The sequence below is a fragment of the Rattus rattus genome, chromosome 3 (assembly GCF_011064425.1).
Source record: "Rattus rattus isolate New Zealand chromosome 3, Rrattus_CSIRO_v1, whole genome shotgun sequence".
NCBI lineage: Eukaryota > Metazoa > Chordata > Mammalia > Rodentia > Muridae > Rattus > Rattus rattus.
Window position 1 is genome coordinate 121,850,973 of NC_046156.1, and position 25,266 is coordinate 121,876,238.

At 42.4% G+C, this 25,266-nt stretch overlaps 1 protein-coding gene across 9 annotated transcripts in view; it reads left to right on the plus strand.

Moving 5' to 3' along the window:
* Pex5l (peroxisomal biogenesis factor 5 like) overlaps positions 1-25,266 on the plus strand; it is a 294,882-nt gene that overhangs the window by 54,426 nt on the left and 215,190 nt on the right. For 3 of the 9 annotated variants that reach the window (XM_032898526.1, XM_032898529.1, XM_032898530.1), the window contains exons 1-2: positions 1,865-3,042; positions 4,464-4,535. The exons of 2 other annotated variants lie outside the window; for them this stretch is intronic. In XM_032898526.1, coding sequence (XP_032754417.1) covers positions 2,950-3,042; positions 4,464-4,535 — 165 coding nt within the window. In that variant the 5' untranslated portion in view covers positions 1,865-2,949. Of the gene's footprint in view, positions 1-1,863; positions 3,043-4,463; positions 4,536-25,266 lie in introns of those variants that run through there. 4 more of the 9 variants (XM_032898527.1, XM_032898525.1, XM_032898532.1 and 1 more) reach the window with 4 other exon arrangements.

Consider the following 25,266-nt stretch of genomic DNA (forward strand, 5'->3'; position numbering starts at 1 on the left):
AGCACTGTGCCTGTCTTGATAATCTTGCATTGAGTCCTTTGTCTTTCATCCAGACCCTTGTATCTTAGTTTTCCTAAGGAATGACATAGCCTCCCTCCATCTTTGCTCCCAGGACCAGTGTGCCCCATCGTTGCATCTGACTTTCGTCTTAGCTTCTCTTCCTACTCATGGATGACTTCCAACACCTCACTCAGGGAAGGGTCACAGATCATATACGCTCCTGGAATTAGCCATCGGCGCTCTCTCCTGTTTCTCTCTCGCACCCTTTAATGTGCTCTCTTCTCCTGCTTCTGGGCTTCTGAGTTGAGTCCTCACCTCTTCTGTCTCATGGGCCTATCGACTGCCATTCTCTGATCCCTCCATCTGTATGTGGAGCCCCATCCCTCCTCTTAGGTACGGACACATGGTGAAATGGTCAAGAAGGTGTTTCCAAAGGCACCACTGCCCAGTGGAGACTTGGTGTGTACACTGTCTTCCCTACCCTTTCTGGTTGATATTCAATTCAACCTGCTCTGGGGGTGCTCATCAATTCGCTAATCACCCTACTTGTGTTAGCTTTAGAAGAGCCAAGAACTTTGAATGAGTATAGACCATTCTATCCAGTTTAACAGTGAAGAAGGAGAATAAGAACATCACCTTTTAAGTGAGGAGAAACCTAAGCAGTTTGGTAGGCAGTGGGAAGAATGGTGGTAGGGAAGAGATTAAAGATGGGGACACTGGAGAATAGGACTTGAACCCAGACAGCTTTGAGGCTCAGAGCCAAGATGGCAATGGAAAAGTCTTATCTCTCAGCCACTATATTGTTAATTCTACATGTGATTTTTTTCTTTAATAAATTCATGCCTATTATGTATCATGAAGTAGTAACAAAATAATGATAAGCCATTTTTGAAGTTCTTATACGCAAATTCATTTTGACATCTATAGTTAGGTGAAACCTACACTTGGGGCCAGTTTACCTTGTTAGGTAGACCAAGTGTTCCTTTTCCCTTTAAAAAACCTCCTGTATAAATCCCATTCCTCATGAGTATGAAGAATACTTTTAATTTAATATACAAACAGGTAGTATCTTTTCATTTAAACAATTCTTTTAAGTTTTATTGGCTAGTACTGGGGGGGTTGAACCCAGAGCCTCATGCATGTGATTTAAGTGGTCTATCACTGAGTTACATCCCCAGCCCCAAACTCTGAGCTTTTTCATAACTCGTATTCTAAAATAAGCAAGTTACCTCATCTGTGGACTCTGTATCACTGCTTTCTGTTACTATTGTTAGCTTTGTCCAGTCTTTTCCTGTGGAATAATTTTCTTGTCCATGGTCACGATAACATTGTCCACAATTTCTACTTCTGTGGAAGAAAGGGTGAAGGGACAGAGAGGCAGTACATAAGGTAAAAGAGACAGGGTGGAAATCTGTGTAGGGCAGAGTTGAGTTCCAAGACAGGCTTCTCCATCTTAAGGAAACCATAGATGTAATTTGATTGGATAGCATTTCAAAAGGTGTCAGTCTGAATGAACAAAGAACTAGGCAATCCTGTTCCAAGCTAGATCAAAATTCAGATAGAATCCAGCACAATGTCACTCGGGATGGAGGGTGGGGAGATAAGAGACACTGTGTTTGGAGTTTCAGACATGACAGCCAGCCTGGGCTGAGAGAGAGCTTTTTACAGGCAAGGAGACAGTGTTAGCCAACTGTGACTCTCGTTTCTTCTTTCATTTCTCCACCCTGAGTCCTCTCACCCTTTTGTCTCCCGGATACTAATGCCTTCTTCTCAGATGCACTTAGTGAAGAGTGCGCAGAAATGACCACAAGTAGTCAGCCTGAGAAGGCTCGGATGTGAGGGGCCTCACCTCCTTGCCTCAATGGAAACTCTCAGCTTCAGCATCTTGCCAGAGCTGTGGGTGGAGCTCAGGATGTGCTTACTCTGTGGCTTCTCCTCCCACATAAGCCCTGCCCCCTCACACTTGGACAGTGGGAAGATTAGCTTTCTTCCTCCTCCTAGTTCACTCCTCTGGCTGATGCGCGCGAGGTCTTGCAGAAGCCAGGGACTTGCGTTCTGGGCTTGGCAAAGTGCATAGGAAGAAGACAGGGCTTCCCGGCTGGGAGGAGGGAGGAGACCTGAAGATCCCCGCCTGGGCTGGCTCAGCTAAGCAAAGTGGGCAGCTCAGTACTTGAAAGAGGACTGTGCTTGCACTAGATATCAGTAAGTGGGTGACTGTATGGACTAAGGAAGGATGAGTGTCCCTGGGTCATGGGGTAGATTTGAAAATGTTGCTTGATTTTAAGGGAAACTCGCAAAGCTGCTGGTTCTGTGTGCTTTCTGTGTCTTGTGGAGACTAGAGGATCAAGCACAAAAATCAGAACTCCAAATGCTTCCTCCCAATCCTGGAAAATGGCAACTTCTACGGAGTAGTTGTGGACATAATCTTCTTTCCTGACCCCTCTTCCCTGGGAATGTGTTACTAAATCAGATAGTCTGGATTAAGTGGGAAAAGCGAAATGTAATATTAACAGAAATTGCAACTTTTTCTTGTGTTCTGTATGTGCTGACATTGTTATATATCTATTAGCAGTGAATGTCAGGAATGTCTCAGGCAGGGGCTTTAATAGGGAAATTGAGCTTTTATGACCAGGAGATATAGTCTATATGTAAGGGATTAAATACAAAATTTATGTTATAAATAATAGATAGGTTTCTAAAAATCATTAAAGAGAGCAGTAGCCAGGAAGCATTAAAGTGCATGATACAATTTAGAAAAAGAAAATATCATATCCATGGCTTCTTACAGTAGCCAAAAATTTCAGGATGTTTACAAAGTCAGAACAGTGATTCGGGAATACTTCAATTATTATTGTGCATTATTAATACTGTTGCCGGGCAAGATCTGTGGTTCTCTGGTCAGCAAGTTCTGGCAATGAAGCCACTGGCGCTGGTGCAAAGAATTCTGGGATGTCTGACAGTGAAATGGATGGAAGGACTCACATTCCATCTCTACTTAATGCCCTTTTGTCCAGAAATCCGGTCATGCAGATGAACTACTTGGTACGTATACAGATCAATATTGGGAAAGGCATTTCTGAGGGCTGTGTAGCTGACTCTAGATAGCATCTCCTAACACTGGGCTGAGATGACCCAGAAGCCAAAAGACAGGAAGTCAGCTTGGCTCAAGCCAAATACATTCATTTTCTTTCCCATCCATCTTGAAATGGAACCTCAGATGAGGACAAGAATAATAACCGAGAGGAACACTGGGACCATGTGTTCTGTCCTAAGTGTTGGAATTTGTCAGTCTGTAGATGAAGTTGGGGTTTTTTAATTTATGCATTTCAAAACTTAAAGTCTCTGATCTAGATTACAGTAAATGACACAGAATAAGAGGTATATTTATGGGGAGGAAGATATGTCAGAATTCATAGTTTGAAATGTTATAAAGAGGAGAAAAGGATGACATTGTTCAGCATAAAGAAGCCTTGTGTCCTGACCATTGATATGCGGGACTCCGAGTCAGCACGGGTGTCTATGATGCCATAGACAGAAACTTCAGAAATCTAATTCTCTTAATTGTAGTTTATGTGGATATCAAGGTGCCTTTTTGTTTTGTTTTGGTTGGTTGGTTTTGGTTTACTTTGGACAACAGAAAGCTGCATAATGATGTTTATTTCCATTTGTCATTTGTATGACAGAGTCCTCTTACACTTCTGGTATTCCCACTGGGGAGAAGAAAAATGTTACCGTTAATTACGTTACCATTATTCTGTAACACAACCATGATGGTTATGTTTGGACTCCTTTTCCAACCTTAGAATTTGTATTTATAAGTTTTGCTGTGGGGAAGATGGGTAGGGAACGCTCATTAGGACCAGCCACAACAATGAAACAATAAGATAGCAATAGAGTGTGCCTATAGTTATGGCCCATACTCTTCCAACTTCATAAACTACTTAATTTTGAAACTTCATTATGTTAAAAACTGCCTTTTATTTCCAATGTTACTATTTACGTGATTTATTGAAAGTTTGAGAGTTCACTATCTGAGTTATATAATAGTTCTCTTATTCTTAAAAATACATAAAGCATTAAAATATAATGTGTGATAGTTGACATTTTAAGAGTAGTATGATTCTAAATGAAGTTTCTGTTCTTAAGAAAAATGTGCTAAGAGTTTTCAAAGAAATGCTTGTTTATCTCATAGTGGTAGAGAATTTTTGCTGATACTATGAAATAAAAGAGAATATTGAGATGGACCAGAGGCATACTTTGGCCACAAGAGGATAAGCAGATAGAGTCGATGCACAGGTTTAAGATGGGGTCTGCTCTTCATGAGAGACTGATGTCAGGAATGGTGCATTGTGGCTGGTGAAAGGGTTAAATGAAGAGTTTTATCTTAAGAATTATTAAGTAGGAATTAAGATTATTTTTAATGAAAAGAAACTAAATGATATTTAAAATTGTTCTTTCACAAGAAAAGTAAAGAACAAGGCTATGGAAAGCTAAGCAGTGATGAAGACCTCGAAATAATTGTTGATCAGAAGCAGGTAAGTGAGCACTCCCTCTGTTTCCTGTTGCCTGTAGACTTTGACCTGGTAGCCCTCTGGGTTGAGAGCTCATTCCCGACAGCTGTTTTAGCCTGTCTAACTAGAACTGTTATTAATATAGGTTTGGGAGCATCAAAGTTTCCCTCATCTCTGCCCCACCGACTTGTGCATGATACCAACATATGTGAGAATAAATAAGAAAGCACAAAGCAAGGGAAGAGGAGAGGATACTGAGAACTCAAAATACAATGAGTCAAAATAGCATAATTTGAGGGGAAAAGACTTAAGTAGATTTTGGAGCATATTATCTTAAAAGTGAGAAACACTACTATTAGTGTGTATTCTGAGACAAAGTATGATGGGGGAGCAGATAAATGGTGTGAAATTTTGAGAAATTTAAACTTAGATCTTGCCCAATTTCGTTTCTTGGCTTGTCTGCAGCAAGTGTCAAGATGATGATCTGAAATGAAAATAGATCGCTTCATCATCAGTAATGCTCCCATAATTCGAGAAGCCTCTAGGTTGGATGTTATATTGGCCCATAAGGTTCAATGAGAATGGCTTAACAGAGCATAAACAATGATTTAGCAGGGAGTGGACGGTCTCCAGCCAGGACACTGACTTGGCATTAGTCCTTAACATCTTTGTTAATTATCAAGGAGACAAGATAACTGCCCGTCCATTTAACATACACGTGGCATTGCCTCTGAGGGCAGCATAAACTCAAGCATCAACAGAATGGGAATTGAAATGTCTGTGCCTAGGAGAACAGGAGAAAGTAGCCAGTGACCTACAGATAGGCTGATGAATTTGGACAAGTTCTTCACTGTGTAGTTGGTTCTGCATCATGATGATTACACCAAGAGAGTATGCATGCATGGGTGCATGGGTTTGGCAAAATGAAGAATGGCTACCAAAAGGCAGCCCCGAGAGATCAATGTACTTAAGTCATGCTTATTAGAATGTCTGGAAGATCGCGACTGAGCAAAGCATTTCCATGGAAGTTCATGGTGTATGGGCAAGCACAGCACGGCTTACCTAACCGCTGTGTTTCCTGCCCCGCTGACCGTGTGCTGCTGCTGAGGACATCAGGGTAGGGGGTGTGAGGTTACGGCCTGCATTCTGCTACTCACTGCCAGATCGCCAGTTTAAATAATAAGGTATGTGCAGTGCCGGTTTGCAGTACTGTTCCTTTAATTATGCCAGATTAATTACTTGAGACATGCACACTGGACCTCCCATAGACTGTGATTCCAATTCAGGAGTGGACCTACTTGAAAGATAAACTAGTAAAGGGTGGGTGAGCACACCATAAGAAACACACGCACACACACATACACACATGCACACATACACACACATATACACACATGCATACATACACACACATATACACAGATGCACACATATACACATGTACACATGCCCATACACACATTCACACACACGCACACACAAACATATGCACACACCCCTATCAAAGCGAAGTTAGTTTTTATTTCTTGTTTTTATCATATAGAAATAAATTCTTACTTTTTTATCATTGTTTATTGTGTTTTAACTAACTGTGGTCACTCAGGAAACTGCAGAATTAGTTATTTTTTATATTTTTGATGAAGAGCCCAAGTAAATTTTCCTTCATTTTTTCATGCTGTCTTTCTACGAATTGATATAGTTGTGAGCACACACTTCCAAGGCTGTCACCATTGGAAGCTGGTGCCATTCAGAGAGACCCAGCTAAGTCATTGGTGTTAAACCTTGTTTCAAAATGTGACAGATTGAAGTATGTCACTTTAGGAGCTGGCTGCTAGCTATGAAGAGTCCCTCTGGTTTGGGAGGTTTTGGTGTTTGAGTTTTGAAGGAATCCCAGGTTGAGGTAATGACACATTCACACTCCCAACTAAAATATCAAGGAAAACACTAATTATTCTTTACAAAACTCCAGGATAGTTATTCCTGAGATTAGGAGACCAACAATTAAGCATGTACGTGAGTGAGTGGGTGTGTCAAAGGCATTTTTTCCAGAAACCCAATGTTGTTCATTACACATATATAACAAAATTATGAATATATACTAAAATTTAAACTAATCTTTATGTTCAATCTGTATCTTTAAAAAGCACAGAGGACGTATGTCAATCTTCATATGAGTCCAAGTAGCTTTGCTAGTGACTGATGCCAAAAGAAAACCGACGGAAGATAAGTAAAATAATGGAAGTTCCGTGATGGGCAGAGGCTGACGGTCCCATTAAACCTGCGGCTCGGCTGCTGTCACTCCCTGAGTGCTGTGCCAGCTGTAAGCTGGTTCATCAGTCAGGTGATTCACACGCCTTGTGTTTCCACAGAGAGCCCACGGTCTTGCTTATATAAGCACATTAATAGCAGAAGCAGTGTGCAGGATGTGGGCTCGTCATCCCTGGATGCTGCTCTCGAAAGGGTAGAAGATGACGCTGTGTTGTTTTGATCTGGAAAAAGACAGAGGAAATTTTATAAATGTGTAAGTTTTTTTTTTCCTTTTGAATGTTGTACTTCTCCCTTTGTGAAAGTTTCTTGGCAACTTTGATTCAGAATGCCTATTGCAAAAATGACAGAGGGGTCTTAAGCCAGTACCCTAAACTGACAGGCAATCTATGTTAATATTTTTACTTATACATATATACATACCCGTTCACATTATCAGTTTAAATATGACTGTATTGCATAAGGATCAGAGTCTATTTTCCACCTGATATCCTCAAGGGTTTTAAGCTTCAAACTGAAAAATAAAGAAAACGAATGTATTGCTCTCAAAAATTTTAATGACCTTAAATTCTAAACATTTTCCATAAACACAACATATCTGCACTTAGTGGATGCTGTATAAAAATCAATACTAGAAGAGAAATCACTTATCTATGTATACATGTATAATATATCAGTTATAAATTATATATTACCTGTGTATGTGTATCAGTTTTATCATCAAGGTATTCTTCCTTCATTGGAGAAGACAAGAGTCTTGATTAGAAATTAGTCTCAAGTAAACACAAATTATTTCCCGAAATTACTGGTATTCCAGTAATTATTTACTGGATAAATACATGGGAAAGCACCTTTGCTAAGGAATTTACAGCCTTAACTATTTGAATAAACAGTGAATCTTAAAATAGAGCTATTTTAAGTTGCTGTTACCTCAAGGTTTGCTATATGTTGGGCTGTACGTATGTTGACAGAGTTTGTGTCTAGGCTGTTTGGAGATTCCAGGTAGACTAGAAGGAAGTAACAAAGACAAACATCAAAGTACAGATGATGTTTGTTTTTTGAAGGATTAGGAGCTACAGCTTTGAGGACTGCACAAAGGCATAGACAAAGTGCTTGGATCTAGTTGGTTCGAGAACTCAAAGGCAGTTGGCACTGTGTGTTTCTTGGGGCACTGGGTGAGGAAATGCAAGTACCAGCCAGTTGCTAGGGAATGAGCACGTCAGGTCGGGACAGCAATCCTCCAGCCTCGGACCCTTCAGATATGCCTAAGAAGCTTGTTAGGTTCCTGCTGCTGCTACACTCTAAGACCCAGAATCAGAGAATATAGAAATTGTGATTCTGAAAAAGGGAAATGTATATGGGACCAATGATAAACATGATATTCAAGTAGTCACTAACTGGAAATCTAAAAACCAGAACCTATAAATACTCAATGCTATGGTCCCTAAAAAGCAGATCACCATGGACATTCACAACAATGGTGTCTCAAAGATTCAAGCCTGCAGTTGGGCTGTATTCCCTGTGGTGGCCCTTTATGGTCTTGAGCCATAAGAACTCAGGTTTCTTATTTGTAAACTGGTGTCTTGTTCCATCTAAGGTTTATTTGAGGTAAAATCTGTTAAAGGCTCAATAAGACATATTCTTTGCATGTTGTTTGGATGAGCTAGTCAGCCCCATGTACTCTCAGCCCCTCAAATTTAGCAAGCCAGAACCTTGAGGCCTACAATAATGGGTGAACTTTCACAGAGTCACTGGTTTTGTACCAAGAACATTGAAAGCCATAGCTTCCTGATGTCATGGTCCAATTCTATGCCTCTTTATAGGTCATTACTGGTTGACCTATAAATTGGTTAAGAAATGCTTTTGAATTCCTGGTCTACTTACAAAAAATTACCACCTGGAAACTGTTACAGTTGGTGTATTGCTAAGCCCTCATGGGGATATATTTCCCACAAACACTTAACTGCCTAGCTCCCTCTTGGCCTTTAGGGCATTTCAGAAAAGAAAGGTTCATACAAACAAACAAACAAATAAACAAAATGAGTGACATGGACAGAGTGAAAACTGTAAGTTGGCTGTTGAAACACTTACGTTTCTAGCAAATGAGCAACAAGATAACACATATTTTACCTAGTCTGAAACCTTTCCAAATCTCTTTTAAAAACCTGTGAGAGAATCCCGAGCAGGAAGCAAGGCATATCAGAACTATTTTTCTAAAGAAAAAGAAGGAACAAAGAAACAAAGTAGAACTGCCCCTTGTATCTCCAACAGCCACAAGCCTTTCAATAGGATTGCAACCCTATCCTGTCCTAGTAGCTCTGTGAAAATGGATTGTGTCAGGGAGATCAAGGCCAGTGTCAAACAAAAATGAAAGAGCAAGGCCCAGCTTCCTTTGGTGCTAACGGATAGCCTGTCCTACCACCAGCTGACTCAAGCCTTGGACTCATAAATAGTAAAACAGCGAGGGAATGTGTGTCACTGTCTTTTGTACTCAGCGCCATCTGGACAGTACTTTCTTGGCCATATCAGTGTGGTGGCTTAATTTATATATAATTCATACCCCATTTGCTTCTGAGGGTTCCAAAGTACCAGAGCCTGTCTCTTTGGCTCACAAGCTACAGTTTCTCTGGTACCTTCTTGGAATTCTGTACATGGTCATGAAGAACAGGGGATCCCCTCCTCCTCCACCTGCTCTGTCTGGAGAGCCTAAAGCAGGGGACCCTGTTATTTATCATCAACAAATATTGTAAAGGAAGGGCCGCATTTCCCATTAGGTTAAACATAAAATTTCTGGAACGAAGACAGTAACGTCTTCTCAAATAGTCTCACGTGTATCATGGACTCAAAAGTTAACCCTAAAGATTTGATACTACAAAGAGAAGTCACAGTAGTACAGTGTCTTCCCCTGTGTTTTCCTTACAAACTCACGTCATAGGCTTGTTTTTAGTGTCCTAAATTCAGCTTCATCTACTGATTCTGTTCAGTGCACCTGACTCTAGGGCAAACTCTGGGGAAAAAAAACCTCAAAACCTTCCTTTTAGAGTCTATGGCAATGTGAAGTATTAGGCCCTTCCTCCTAGTGTCTCCTATGGGAGGCTAGGGTACTGAGCCTGACTCCCTCGCCCTGCTTTCTACTCTGGCTTTGCTCTCCTGCACAGAGGAGTTTGGAGTAAGCAGTTAGGTTCTCTGCGTCTTCAGGTTGTCATCTGCGTGGTACAATCACACCATCTGCATTGGCGTCTGTTCCGAGACTCACAGGGGGACACTTCCTGGGAAAGCCATGTGTCCTCTGGTCGGAGCCAGGCGTAGAATCTGGGGCCCCTGATGTCGGGTCTGATGCGTTCCACAAAGCTGGGCTTCCCAAAGGGGTTGTGGTTAATGGGTGTTGTCTCATGATTTCATCACTTTCTTCCCCCTAGTGTGTTCCTCCTGAGTGCTCTCCACACCTTCAGTGGACAGGTTTCCAGGTCAGTGCCTGTCGTGAGCCAGACAGTCTGCCACACCATGTGCACGGCACTGTGACTGTAACACCCACACGCCAGTCACTCTCACGGTGGGTGCGTCAGGATGGATCCAGTCTAAATTCTGACTGAGAACAGGGAGTGGCCACGTGGAAACAACATTACTTTAGGAAGATCAAGCAGCTTCTCTGGGTCAGAGGCTGCTCTGCTGTATCTGAGGGAAATGTCAATTTTATGATATTTTTGAGAGGACTGCACAAGTCCATCAGTCCAGTCCCTTAGCCACTAGCACAGCAGATGATTCGTGCTTCATTCACAAATGCCAGGCACTGAACCAAGTGGTGGGAGGAGTTAATGGCAGCATCCACAGGCCTATTCGCCAGAGGATTCCTTGGATTTGGGAGGGGTAGACTAAACTATAATGATTCTAAGCAATCATTTTTATTGGGGTCAGAGAAGTGGACACCTAGCAGGCTGTGGTGTAGGGAGCGGGGAGAACAGAGGGCAGTGGCCACTTGGCACAAGCTTACCTCTCTAGAGAAGGGCAGCGCATATATACCGTCCCCAGGGATTGTCATTCTGGAAATGAGTCTACAGCCACCATGCAGCAACTGGTCAAGAACTATAATTACGCTGCTGCTGTCAAAATGGCTATAATCAACTTTAAGATCTTAAATGATATTAATCAAAAGAGAAAAAGAAAAAGGAAGGAAAAGAAAGCTGGCCTTGTGCATAGCCCTTGGGGACCCAGCTTGTGACTTACTGTGTTCAGGAGATGGACTCTGAGACCAAGGGCAGGCAATATGTAAACACAGGACTGGGCCTCGCTTTACACATCCCCTGATTGACATTTCCCTGATAGCTATCCGGATTAGCTGCTGATCTGATTTACAGGATATTAAGGTATAGTTGACAGGTCATCTCAAATCCTCCTGGGAGCTCAAGCTCCTCAGGAGAGAGCCCGGCAACAAAACTCCCCTCTTGATAAAGTGAGCAGTGTGCATTTTCACTAGCAGAAACTGGTGCTCGTGACAGAACAGAGACAGTCCTGTCAGGACAGTCTATTACAGTCCTGTCTTTGCCTAGCTCTGACTTCAGTGAGCAGAAAGGTCCCAGCACTGGTCAACATTCCTCTCCCAGCTTCTCTTCCCCAATGTCTAGATGATAATGTAGCGCCCAAAGACAGTTCCAGTCAACAAGACAGAGCCTGCTCCTGACTCCACATCACATATTAATACATAGCCACAAGCTTGTTACTTGCAGTTAAAAATAAAAGGACAGGAAAATGGATTTCCAGGGTGGCAATGTACAGACCATTTTCTAATAAACTATGGTTTTCCTTCCTTCTTCTTTTTAATGTAAGGGGGCAAAGTGGCACTGACATGCGTAGAGAGGACATGCATAATTGAAGCAGTGTGAGCTGACACAGTGAATGCGAAAATTATGTGATCTATGAAAATAGCAGGCAGAGAGAGGCAGCACTTAACGACCGCTCAGGCCACTTAGAGAACACCTGGAGGAGCACCCCATGGAGCTAACCTATGAAAAACGTGGAGTGGGCGTTGCTTCTAATTTTCTTTTTTATTGGATATTTTATGTATTTACATTTCAAGTGTTATCTCCTTTCTGGATTTCCCCTCCAGAAACCCCACTATCCATCCTCTCTCTCCCTGCTTCTATGAGGATGCTTCCCCCACCCACCAAACCACTCCCACCTCACCGCCCTGACACTCCCCTACACAGGAGCATCGAGCCTTCATAGGACCAAGGACCTCTCCTCCCACTGATGCCAGACAATGACATCCTCTGCTAAATATGCACCTGGAGCCATGGATCTGTGCATGCGCACTCTTTGGTCGGTGGTTTAGTCCCTGGAAAGCTCTGGGTGTCTGGTTGGTTGATATTGCTGTTCTTCATAGGGGTTGCAAACCCCTTCAGCTCGTTCAGTCCTTTCTCTAACTCCTCCATTGGGGTCCCCATGCTCAGTCCAATGGTTGGCTGTGAGTATCTCCCTCTGTTTGTCAGGCTCTGGCGGAGCCTCTCAGGAGACAGCTATAACAGCTCATGTCAACAAGCACTTCTTGGCATCCACAATAGTCTCTGGGTTTGATATTTGTATATGGGATGGATCCCCAGGTAGGGCAGTCTCTGGATGGCCTTTCCTTCAGTTTCTGCTCCATATTTTGTCCCTGTATTTCCCTTAGACAGGAGCCATTCTTGGTTAAAAATTTGTAGATGAGTAGGTGGCCACCCCATCTCCCCACCTGGGGGCATGCCTAACCTCTGCTTATGGTCTCTACAGGTTCTCCCTCCCCAATGATGGGCTTTTCAGCTAAGCTCATACCTGTTGGGTCCTAGGAGCCTCTTGCTTTCCTGGCATCTGGGACTGACTGGTGGCTACCCCAAATTCTACACAGTGCTTCATACCTCTGCTCAAGTTCTTGACACTGTATCATCCCACATCCACTCATACCGGATCCTGTCCCCCTTTTCCCCGTCACTCTCCTCTCTTCCTCCCAAGTCCATCCCACCCTCTACCTCCTGTGAGTACTTTGTTTCCCCTTCTAAGAAGGACTGAAGCATCCACATTTTAGTCTTCCTTCTTCTTGAGCTTCATATGGTCTGTGAACTGTATCTTAGGTATTCCAAGCTTTTGGGTTAATATCCACTAACCAGTGAGTCATACTACATGTGTTCTTTTGTGACTGGGTTACCTCACTCAGGATGATATTTTCTAGTTACATCCATTTGCCTAAGAATTTTATGAAGTCATTGTTTTTAATAGCTGAGTAGTACTCCAATGTACCCTTTGACTTTTGTTGTCTGATTTCTCTGGCTTGGGCTTTGAGTACTATATGGAATGTAGTGTACTAAATGTACCACAATTTCTGTATCCATTCCTCTGTTGAAGGACATCTGGGTTCTTTCCAGCTTCTAGCTATCATAAATAAGGCTACTATGAACATAGTGGAGCATGTGTCCTTGTTATATGTTGGAGTATCTTTTGGGTATATGCCCAGGAATGGTAAAGCTAGGTCCTCAGGTATTGTCCAATTTTGTGAGGAACCACCAGTCTGATTTTTAGAGTGGTTGTAACAGCTTTCAATCCCACCAGGAATAGTGTTCCTTTCTCCACATTGTCACCAGAACCTGTTGTCACCTGAGTTTTTCATCTTAGCCATTCTGACTGGTATGAGGTGAAATCTCAGGGTTGTTTTGATTTGTATTTCCCTGTTGACTAAGGATGCTGATCTGTTCTTGGATTCAGTTTGGGAGAATTTTACTGAGTATTTTCGCATCAATATTCATTAGGGAAATTGGTCTGCAGTTCCCTTTCTTTGTGGGTCATTGTGTGGTTTATATATAAGTGTAATTGTGACTTCAAAGAATGAATTGGGTAGTGTTTCATTTGTTTCTATTTTGTGGAATAGTTTGAAGAGTATTGGTATTAGTTCTTCTTTGAAGGTCTGATAGAATTCTGCACTAAATCCATCTGGTCCTGGGCTCTTTTTGATTGGAAGACATTTAATGACTGCTTCTATTTCTTTAGGGCTATGGGACTGTTTAGATGGTTTATCTGATCCTGATTTAACTTTGGTACCTGGTATCTGTCTAGAAAATTGTCCATTTCGTCCAGATTTCCCAGCTTTGTTGAGTACAGGCTTTTGTAGTAGGGTCTGATGATTATTTTTCCTCAGATTCTGTTGTTACTTCTCCCTTTTCATTTCTGATTTTGTTCATTTGGATACTGTTTCTGTGCCCTCTGGTTAGCCTGGCTAAGGGTTTATCTATCTTGTCGATTTTCTCAAAGAACCAGATGCTTTTGTTGCTCAAAATTGAGAGTTCATCCTGGTAGATTTTTTTCCTTTGATGAATATGAAATGTCCTTGCTTATCTTTTTTTGATAACTTTTGGTTGAAAGTTGATTTTATTCGATATTAAAATGGCTACTCCAGCTTGTTTCTTGGGACCATTTGCTTGAATTTTTTTTCCAGTTTTTTACTCTTAGGTAGTGTCTGTCTTTGTCACTGAGGTGCATTTCCTGTAGGCAGCAAAATGCGGGTTCCTCTTTATGTATCCAGTCTGTTAGTCCATGTTGTTTCATTGGAGAACTGAGTCAATTGATATTAAGGAAAAGCAATTTGTTGCTTCCTGTTATTTTTGTTGTTAGAGGTGGAATTATGTTAGTGTGGCTATCTTCTTTTGGGCTTGTTGAAAGAAGATTACTTTCTTGCTTTTTCTATGGTGTAGTTTCCCTCATGTTGGAGTTTTCCATCTATTATCCTTTGTAGGGCTTGATACTGTGTAAATTTGATTTTGTCATGGAATATCTTGGTTTCTCCATCTATGTTAATTGAGAGTATAGTAGCCCAGGCTACTATATGTTCTCTTAGGGTCTGTATGACATCTGTCCAGGATCTTCTGGCTTTCATGGTCTCTGTTGAGAAGTCTGGTGTAATTCTGATAAGTCTGCCCTTTTTATTCTACTTGACCTTTTTTCCTTACTGCTTTTAATATTCTTTCTTTGTTTTGTGCATTTGTTGTTTTGATTATTATGTGATGGGAGGAACTTCTTTTCAGGTCCAATGTATTTGGAGTTCTGTAGGCTTCTTGTGTGTTTATGGGCATCTCTTCTTTTAGGTTAGGGAAGTTTTTGTCTGTGATTTTGTTGAAGATATTACCGGCCCTTTAAGTTGGGAGTCTTCACTCTCTTCTATACCTATTATCCTTAGGTTTGATCTTCTCATTGTGTCCTGGATTTCTTGTATATTTTGGGCTAGGAATTTTTTCTGTTTTACATTATCTTTGACAGTTGTGTCGATGTTTTCTATGGTATCTTCTGCCCCTGAAATTCCCTCTTCTATCTCTTGTATTCTGTTTGTGTTGCTCTTATCTACAACTCCTTGTCTCTTCCTTGGGTTTTCTATATCCAGGGTTGTCTTCCTCTGTGCTTTCTTTATTGTTTCTATTTCCATTTTTAAATTCTTTCATAGTCTCTGGTGAGAAGTCTGGTGTAATTCTTATAGGTATGACTTTATATATTACTTGACCTTTTTCCCTTACTGCTTTTAATATTCTTTTTTTTGTTTTGTCCATTTGGTGTTTTGACTATTATGTGATGGGAGGAGTTTCTTTTCTGTTGCAATCTATTTGGAGTTCTGTAGGCTTCTCGTATGTTTATGGGCATCTCTTTCTTTAGGTTAGGGATGTTTCCTTCTATAATTTTGTTGAAGATATTTACTGGCTTTAAATTGGGAATCTTTGCTCTCTTATATGCCTATTATTTTAAGTTTGGTCTTCTCATTGTATCCCAGATTTTCTGGATGTTTTGGGTCTGATGCTTTTTGAGTATTACATTTTCTTTGACTATTTGTCAATGTTTCCTATGGTATCTTCTGCCCTTCTCCTCTATCTCTTGTATTCTATTGGTGACGCTTGCATCTATGACTCCTGGTCTCTTTCCTAGTTTTCCTATCACCAGGGTTGTCTCCCTTTGTGCTTTCTTTATTGTTTCTATTTCCATTTTTAAATCCTGGATGATTTTGTTCAATTCCTTCACCTGTTTGTGTTTTCTGGTAATTCTTTAAGGGATTTTTGTGTTTCCTCTTTAAGGACTTCTATCTGTCTGCCTTTGATCTCCTGTATTTCTTTAAGGGAGTTATTTATGTCCGTCTTAAAGTCCTCTATCATTATCATGAGATGTGATTTTACATCCAAATCTTGCTTTTCTGGTATCTTGGGATAGCCAAGACTTGCTGTGGTGGGAGAACTCGGTTCTGATGATGCCAAGTAGCCTTGGTTTCTGTTGCTTAGGTTCTTGTGCTTGCCTCTCACTGCCTGGTTATTGCTGGTGTTAGTTTGTCTTGTTGTCTCTGATTGGAGCTTGTCCCTCCTGTAGGCCTGTGAGCCTGTGATCTTAGATGTGTCAGCACTTCTGGGAAATCAGTCCTCTCAGGGTGGGATTTGGGTGTGGAGAGCTGTGACACAGGGTTAGTTCCAGGGTGCAGGTGGAGACCAGAAAGATCCTGTCCCCGGTGTGGTTCTTGTGCCCTGTGTACTCCTGGTGAGTGACTCTTTGGCCAGTTATTGGAGCAAAAGAGGTAGTCTCACCTGTGAGTTTAGGAGTTACAGCACTCCTAGGAGGCCAGCTCTCTCCGGGTGGGATTTGGGTATAGAGGGCTGTGGAACAGATGGAGACTGGAAGGATTCTAATTTTCATTAGTAGCTTTACTTGATCGCTGTGAGAATTCTGGACGTCCTGGTTGGACAGAATATCAGGACATGATCTAATCTGAGATTGATACATTATGTTCTATGGAACCCATTTTCATCCACTCCTAATGCTAGAAGGTGGGAGTCTATTTACATGGGATACTCATGTCAGAGAGGTCAGGTAGGAAGAGAAGCTTTGCATGAAGAATGGCTAGAGAGTTCTGTTATATTGATTTTAATTCCACCAAAATAGTCCCGCAGCAAGGAAGGAATTAGTTAGATGGGGCTCACCAATTATCTATCATCACAGAAAATACTAGAATTCTAGTTTGCAGGTCCCGGTTAGGTCATTTATCTAATCCTGTAACTGCCTTACTAAAATTCCAATGCTGTTTTGTGTGCGTGTGCGTGCATTTGTGTAGAGGTCAAAGGGCAACTGCCAGTACTTTGTCCTTTCCTTCCATTTGGCCCTGCAGATTGAAGCCCAGTCATGAGTCCTGGCAGTAACTGTTGTTATCTTCTGACCTATCTCTCTGGACCAACCATGCTCCTCAGGCTTCCTTCCAGCATCTTATGTGTAAGCTAAACACCGATCAAGTCAGGATATTCCTTTGGGAAAATGGACACAGCTACGGGCCTCTCTGAGAGACATCAGTGACATTCTGTCACATGCTTATTACTCTGCAAAGGAGAATTTCACCAACCTTGGAAAATATCCCAGAGTGGAGTGGGAACCAGATATTAAAGATTTATAAAATGGACTTTGAAATTTCAATCATGTCAATGAAGACAGCTTTCCTTCCCCTCAGCTCACAGGGACTCTCCCTGGCTCGATCTGTCCTCATCCCCAGGTGGCTGTGGGGAATGCAAGCCAAGCCCAGACTTGGGACCCTCATTTCCCAGCCGTCCAACCTGAACCCAGCTGCAGATTCAGTTTAGTGAACCCACAGATGAATTCATCCATCACTGATGTGTCTGTGGTCTTCGAAAAGCAATAACTGCAAATATCTGAACTAATATTTGAAATTGTAAAAATGGCAAAAGACTAGGTAGACTACACTAATTTTTCTTTGACGTTTTTTCTTTACTTTTGAAATTTTTACTCGTGTATGATGAAATACGATCATATCTACCCAAGATTTCCCTCCTCCAAATTCCACCAACATTTTTATAATTTTCCTTCAATAACTTGCTAAAGCCAGTTAGTTTGTCCTATAGGTACATAGATGTAGGGCCAGCTACTGGATCTTGGGAAGCCCACCAGAAGTAACAGCCTCAAGAAAAGAATGAGTTTCTCTCCTCTAGGAAGTGTCCACTGCCAACAAATAATGTCTCGGCAAGGGGTGGGATATGGGATGATCTACCCTTTCTGTACCAAGATTCTGGCTGGCTGGATCTTGTATAAATCTTCTGCAGGTAGTCACAGCTGGTGTGAATTCCCGCCTGTAATAACCACCTCATGATCCTAGGACAGAATCTCACAGCGCCTCTCCCCATTTTCCAATGTTTACATCCTTGCCCCTAGAAGATTCAGGAGCCGTTCTTCTCTCCCTTCTTCTTCATCTTTGGACCAGGATGCCTGTGCTTTGTCCTGCCTGGGCCATGTCCTGTCTGCTTTGGTTTCTTCACCGATCTGACTTAACAGTCACATCCTTCCTGTCTTCTTAGCACTGGCCTCCGGCTCTGGCCGCTGGGATGTGTCTCTTACTCTGACACTGTGTAGACCAGCTTTGACAGAAATGCAGTTCTTGCAAACCTGCTTTTTAGAATGCTCCATCGCTTCCTTCTCTTTCCTCACAACAACTCCACAGTTCTGTCATCTCCGGTTTTAGTCATTTATTTGGCACAAGACCTACTACTAACCGTGCTTATACTTCTGTGAGGTCTTATGATTAGGACATGCACACCCAACACCCAAATGACCATTCAATACAATTGTTATGTACTCCTCATCAAAGTATTTGATCAAATGATCTCATTGTTGAAGTACATGAATAAGTGACTTATTAAAGGAATGGTGGGAGAGGGTGCCATCTCAGCTTTGTGCTGCCTGATCTCGATAGAAGAAAACATTCATTCATTTTTGTCCAACAAAATTATCTCATTTGTATAATTAGAGAGTCATTAATGAATTTTTGTTGTACAACAACACTAGTCACAGAAGCCTTTATTATTTCAGTCAAGGGTATGCTTTGCCACTTCTCAGCACCTGAACCAGTGAGTCACAGTGTACCCATGATGAATTCCATTAGTCCAATATTCAGTTAACTCAGTATGAAAGAAATTGAGCCCTGTACAGAATGAGGCATCTGGAGACTTTTAAAGTACAAATTTCACACCTTGGAAAATTTGCAAAATAACAACTTCTATTTCTCATTCAAAAAAAGTTTTAGTCTCCTGTTTCAAGGAGTTTGATTTAACAACCTTCATGTCAGGACATTTCTGAACAACAGAAACTTTTCTCGGTGGGCCCAGTATACAGAACTGTTGTTTTCACCATCTCAGGAAGAATACAAAGTGCAGCCAGTGTGGTGGCTCACCAGTTAACAGTGCCTGTCACCAAGCCTGACCACCTGAGCTTGATTCCCTGACTCCTGTGCTAGAAGTAGAGGCCTAACTCCCACATGATGTCCTCTGACCCACACACACATGCCGTGGCATGCATGTACCCATACATGTGCACACACACACACACACACACACACACACACACACACACACACTCACACACACTTCTTAAGTTAAACAGAAATACTAACTTCTCATCAGGTCCTGTAGACCATGGCTTCCCTCCAGATCCTGATCTCCCATGATGTCCCTGTCTGGTACCACGTCGGTGCCACACCCCACTTGCTGAAAGGAATCACTCTCCCCACTGCCATGGCTCTGCCTCACTTGTCCTTATTCCTGGGTGTATTATTTTGATGGATGGAACTGAAACAACTTACCTCATTTGTCATAAAAAGGCCATCGAAAGACCCTTGTTCCTTCCACTGAGTGTGCACTAGATGCTTCAACACAAAGACAACCTAGCCACGTGTGTCCCAAAGCCAACAGACACATGTACCCCTTGCCTGTGGTCTGTCATGGTACTGGCAGCAGAGACTGCTCAAGAAGATAGACAAGGGGCACCAAGAACCCTGCACTGAGCACCTAGAATCCTGAGCTGAGCACCTAAAACTCTCAACTGAGCACCCAGAATACTAGCTGACCACCCAGAACCCCGAGCTGACCACCCAGTACCCCAAGCTGACCACCCAGAACCCCGAGCTGTGGGTGTCTCCTTTCCCAAGCCTAAGACTTAAGTTTGCCTTCCTGATATGCTCAGTGTGTTCCAAGGAGAGGACCTGGGGTTTGAGGACAGTTTCTGACAGTATTCCTGATCACTTGTCTCCACAAAGGGTGATCCACAGACCCTAAAACAGCTGCATTGCTGGAAGTCTCCTGGGAATCAGTGCTCCAAGCCTTGGCATCAAGGGTGGGCTCTGGAAATAGGTGAGGAAGTCTTCAGTGGAAATTCTCAGTATGCCTGGCTCCTAAGAACTGCTGCAAATTATTCTAATTTTGGTGTCAGAAAAGAATACATATTATTTTGGCAAGCAATGGAAACCTTCGTTGTAGGGATATGAAAGGGAGTCGAGACCAGCTATCTCAAATCCTTTAGTGGAATGACCTAACTGTCCACATTTTCCCATTCCTTAAAGTGGAACCGTGCAGTCATGATCCCTGAGACTGAGGCATGGAGACATCCACAGAGAGCTAACCCAATATTTACCTTATGCTTTCCTGATATTAGACCACTTGAAATAAAAGGACAATATATGCATGTATGTACCATTTACTATGTATGATTTGCTGACCTGAGGGTGTTTACAGATTATTTAATCCCTCTACCCATTCCAGAATACTCCTACCTTTCCCACTGTTAAGTGCACAAAAAAAGTAGAGTTGGAGAGGACTTCACTTCCAACCCTCAGGGCTATGCCAGGTGTACAGTGGGACAGCTGTTCATGCCAGCCCTGCACTGAGAGATTCAGAGTTAGAAAATGTCCTTCCATCGTGTTCCCTGACGTAACAAGGAGGCCAGTTACAAATCTGATTGTATTAAATAATTTATGGTGGTATAATCTAAGAAAGACTTCCTGTTTGTAAAGGAGTTTAAATAAAAATGAGACAGGAAATTCAAACTATTTTATTCTTGTTACTAAGGAAGTGGAGAGAATTCATAGTCATGGCATGCACACTCCAAAGCTAACATGCTTAAAAGAGCACCTGTCCAGTCCATGCATCAGTGGCCATTACTGCAGCTGTGGGAGAACAGACAGTATTTTGAGAGCTAGTGTAGCCACTACCTGCACTCAGTAAATTAAATCCCTGCCCCGCTGTAGAATTACCTCTGTGCCCACCACATCTGAAATTTTCCAGAGCTGACACATACCCATCACCTCAGCAATTGCCGAACCAAATGGATGACAATGGCTGTGCTCTGAAAATGTCATTCCATTCATTCAGTGTCCTCACAGAACTGACCTTTCTTCTCAGGCTGAGGTCCCTGCTGACCTGTTCAGTGAAGCTTTTCCCAAGCTCTGAGCCCATCTCCAAAAACCCTGAGCACCCACCAGTATAGGAGTTCTGAGGACTGATAGTCTACCTCCTCTAGACTTGCTCCTTCTAGACCCTTGTGCTTGCTCTTGTGATCTTTCCCAGAGCAGACCTTCTCTAGCTTGAGCTGTATCCATCAACTCAAGAGGGCTGTTGGTAGCCTCTGGATTCCCTCCTCAATGACTGCATTGTGCTTATCACTTCAGACAGGAGAGATGGTACCAGGCTGGGGAGATTGCCCCCACAAACACATGGGCCTGAATTCAGTACCCAGAACTAATATAAAAACGCTAGTGACCCAATCCTGTAATCCCAATGCTGGGGAGGAAGGGACAGGAAGATCCCTAGGGCTCACTGATCAGCCAACATAGCCTGTTTCCTACTTGGTGAATTCTAGGCCAGTGTACACGCAAATGTACACACACACGCACATGCACACACATTCAGACATATGCAAAAAGCATTACCTTGGTCATGAGGATACATTGACCTCTCGTTCTTGCATACTCATGAATATTTTGCAATGTTACACTCAGCAAACATTCTATTCTTTACCTTCTCGTTTGCTACTTCCTATGTATAGATGCCTTTTAATGGCCACCTTAGAGTCAAGGATCTTAGGCATTTCAACCGTGCTTTCCCTTGGCTTATGCAGTGATCATACAAATAATCTCCCCTTTCCTTTAGAGGATGCAACTCACTAACCTGAAGAAAGTAGCAAAAAGAATTGCAACAAAGGTGTTCATGGCCCATGAGTAGACATGTGCTGCTTTTCCATAACTTCTATAGGATGTTGTTTGTAGGGTCTGTGCCTTCTGTCCAGCATCCTGTTGGAAATTGTCACACATGTCAGATTGCTCCCTAAGACTTCAGATTATGTGTAGCATTTACCAGCATTCTACTTCCTAAGGGTGACACACACTGGGCAGCTCACAACTACTTTTAACTCCAGCCTCAGAGATTACAACATTCTCTTCTGGGATTCTGTGGGGGAATTGCACTCACATATTCACACAGACACACACAAAAGATTAAAAACAAAATATGTTTAAAAGTCTGCCTCTGAGGTAGTACAAAGTAGGTTCGAACTATCTTCTAGACAATCATAAGAAATCCAATAACTTTAACTTTTTCTTCTGTTTTTTTCCTCTTCCTCCTCCTTCTTTTTCTTCTTTTTTGATAAAGGTTCAGAAATTCATGAGAGGCTAGGTCCTAGGAAAGGAGTCAAGGAAAGAAGTGCAGGGTGTTTAGGTGGGAACATTCTGTACAGGTCATTTCTGAGCACTGTCAGTAAGATTATGAAGTTAAGTGAGGCAAACTTTAAGGCCAACTATAGCCCACCTCCAATGGAGTCACTTTCTGAAGGGCGTGAGGAAGAGAGGAAAGCCATGGTCATTATTCTGGTTGAACTCCTGTGTGTCCATACTGGTTGAGCTCCTGTGTGTCCATACTGGTTGAGCTCCTGTGTGTCTATACTGGTTGAGCTCCTGTGTGTCTATGCTGGTTGAGCTCTTCTGTGTCTGACCACAAATGAGATGTCACTATTATTGTCATTATGATGATTTTTCAAAAGGGGGAAAGCATTCTCAGAAGCATTGAGCATCTATAGAAGACTCACAGAAGAGCATAAGGACTGTGGTACAGCTCAATTACCAGTGTTTGCCTAGATACATGAAGTTCTAGATCCCTTCCCCTGAATACAAAAGTTATATGTTCACTAATTTCACATCTGTCCCTGATGAAAAAGCAACATCAGGGTTTATGTGGTTCACCATTCCAAGTTATAGCCTGTCGTTTTTGAGAAATCAATACAGGACTTGAAACAGTCACACCACATCCACAGTTGACAGCAGATAATAATGAATGCATCCATACTGGCCTGCCTGCCTACTTGCTTGCTTGCTTGCATGGTAACTTTCTTTTCTATTACATAGTTTACAGCCTAACCTAGGGAATGATGCCACCCACAGCAGGGTAGGTGTTCCTCTATCAACTAACAATGGAGATAACTTCACACAGACAGGCTCATAGATCACCCTGAATCTAGATAACTGCTTCTTATTCTAGGTGATTCTAGGATGATTCTAAGCGATTCTAGGGTGCGTCAAGTCGATAGTTAAAATTTACCAGCTAGCATGAGATGTGGTGGCGAACACCTATGATCCCAGAGCACTGAGGCAAGAGTGTATGGTCATCTTTGACTACATACCAAGTTTGAGGCTAGCTTTGGCTACATGAGACCCTGTCCTCCCCTCTCCCAAAAGAATATGGAGCATACCTGCCTACAAAAGCAGCTTCCTCCTCTGCCAACGCCTCCCTGTAAGCCACTGAGAAAATTGGGCAGCAATGCATCCTGCTTCATTTGAATACCACTAGTAGTTACCTCACGTTTACTGACATTCACGGGGATTTTTAAAAAGCTTTCTTGAAGTTAAAAACAAAAATCAACAAAAGCAGGGGAAGAAGTCTAACTCGGCCAAAGCAAAATTCTATTTCACCTCCTGCTCTTTTTCTGTCCCTTCCAACCCCCCTGACTCCTTGAAAGAAGCTGAGTTATGAATTATGGAATAGAGCAGGTGCAGGGTTCCCTTGAAACACAAGATTCACATAAAAATGAAGAATGTGTTGTCCTCTTTCCTAGTCTGTACACAAATACATCTATATTTTACTCATAATTGGCCTAAAGATAAATTGGACTAGAAAAATAAAGTGGCTTCTTTTCCCAGGCTTACTTCTCATTTTAAAAGGCCTGCAGCTGCTTTATTCGTGGCTGGAGTTGGTTTCCACCAGCAGTTAATTCCTGGGCTTGCCCTCCTATGCCTTAAATAGAGAAGTACCCACTGTTCTGAGACTTAACAGGGTCTCCACCTGATGACATCTGTCTTCCCAACCACGCTGAGACTTATAGACGCAACAGTGGCCAGAGAAGTAAGAGTTAACACCATGTATGACTTTCCCAAAGTAACATATCAGAGATAAAGGGGTGTGGCTAAGCACAAGACCCGCCCACTGGGGGGGTGTTCTGAACACCTGAATGACATTCATCCTCCTTAGTTAGCTACCAAGCACTTCTCTCTTTCTGTGTTCCTGTTGGCTGGCCCTGGGTTCCTGTCAGCCTTCTATTCCTATGCTGCCTGCATGGTGGCTTTCAGAGCTCCTGTTCTATCTGTCAGAGATGCTGTTTGCATGTTCCCTTTTTGTGGAGAGCTTTCCTCATGCCATTCTTTCATTTTCATCGTGAACTGCAGGCTACCCTTTCCCCTGGAGCATAACAGTGCCTCCTTTGCTCAGGGTTCCTGAGAGGAGATGTTATCCCCAGCAGCAAGGAAGCTAGGAAGTCTTAGGAGCCATACAGCTGTCTTGCTTCTGAAAACAAAACAAAATGGGATCTTTTGATGTTGGATTGATCACGAATTTTTTTGAGCAATATAAACCTCTCTGGCTACATTTGCATATGAATAGATGGAAGGGCTTTGGCGGTGGAATCTTAAATAAAAGTCGCTCTGCACAGGAATTGAAGCCACTTTGTTTCCTCTGGATTTGCTTGATACATCAGTGCAGAACACATGGTGTAAACTCCATTCCTGCTCTTAGCACGCAGATGCTCACGTGTGTAATTAATGCCTCAGAGAAGCCTAAGTTGGCTCCATTTTCATCTTTGTCTCATTGGAATCTAGTGTTAGCCCCTGCAGGCTGGTTGAGGAGCTCAACAGAAATCAGGGGTGCATACAAGTCCTTCCCAGCTCTCTCCCTGTCTGTACCTCTGAAGAAACCCTGTTTTCCACAGGTACTGTTTTCCACAGCATCTTCAGATCCCATGTTCATCATCGGCATGAATTGCAGAAGGTCAGAAAGAAGGCAGGGAGGGCAGGCAGCCTTTCCCCTTGGAAGCCCATGGAGCCCTTTTGTTTATATTCCGCTGCCCAGAATCTAGTCAAATGGGAAGTGCTGGCTGATGGAGAGGGCTTGTTCTTGAGAAATAGAGCCATCGATTCTGCTACCTTCAAAGCACGTTACTAAGGAAAAATGGTCTTGTCAAAACTAAGTAAAACTCAGAAAGCTTAGCCCAGGCTGTCAATCTTAAACTACTGTTAATTTCCCTAATGAAACCCTTCGTTTTGTATAGTTTACATGCACTAGTACAAATGTCTGAACTATGTCACTGGCTTCTGAGCCAATGATAAAGGAAAATAAACGTCAAGCACATGCTTTTC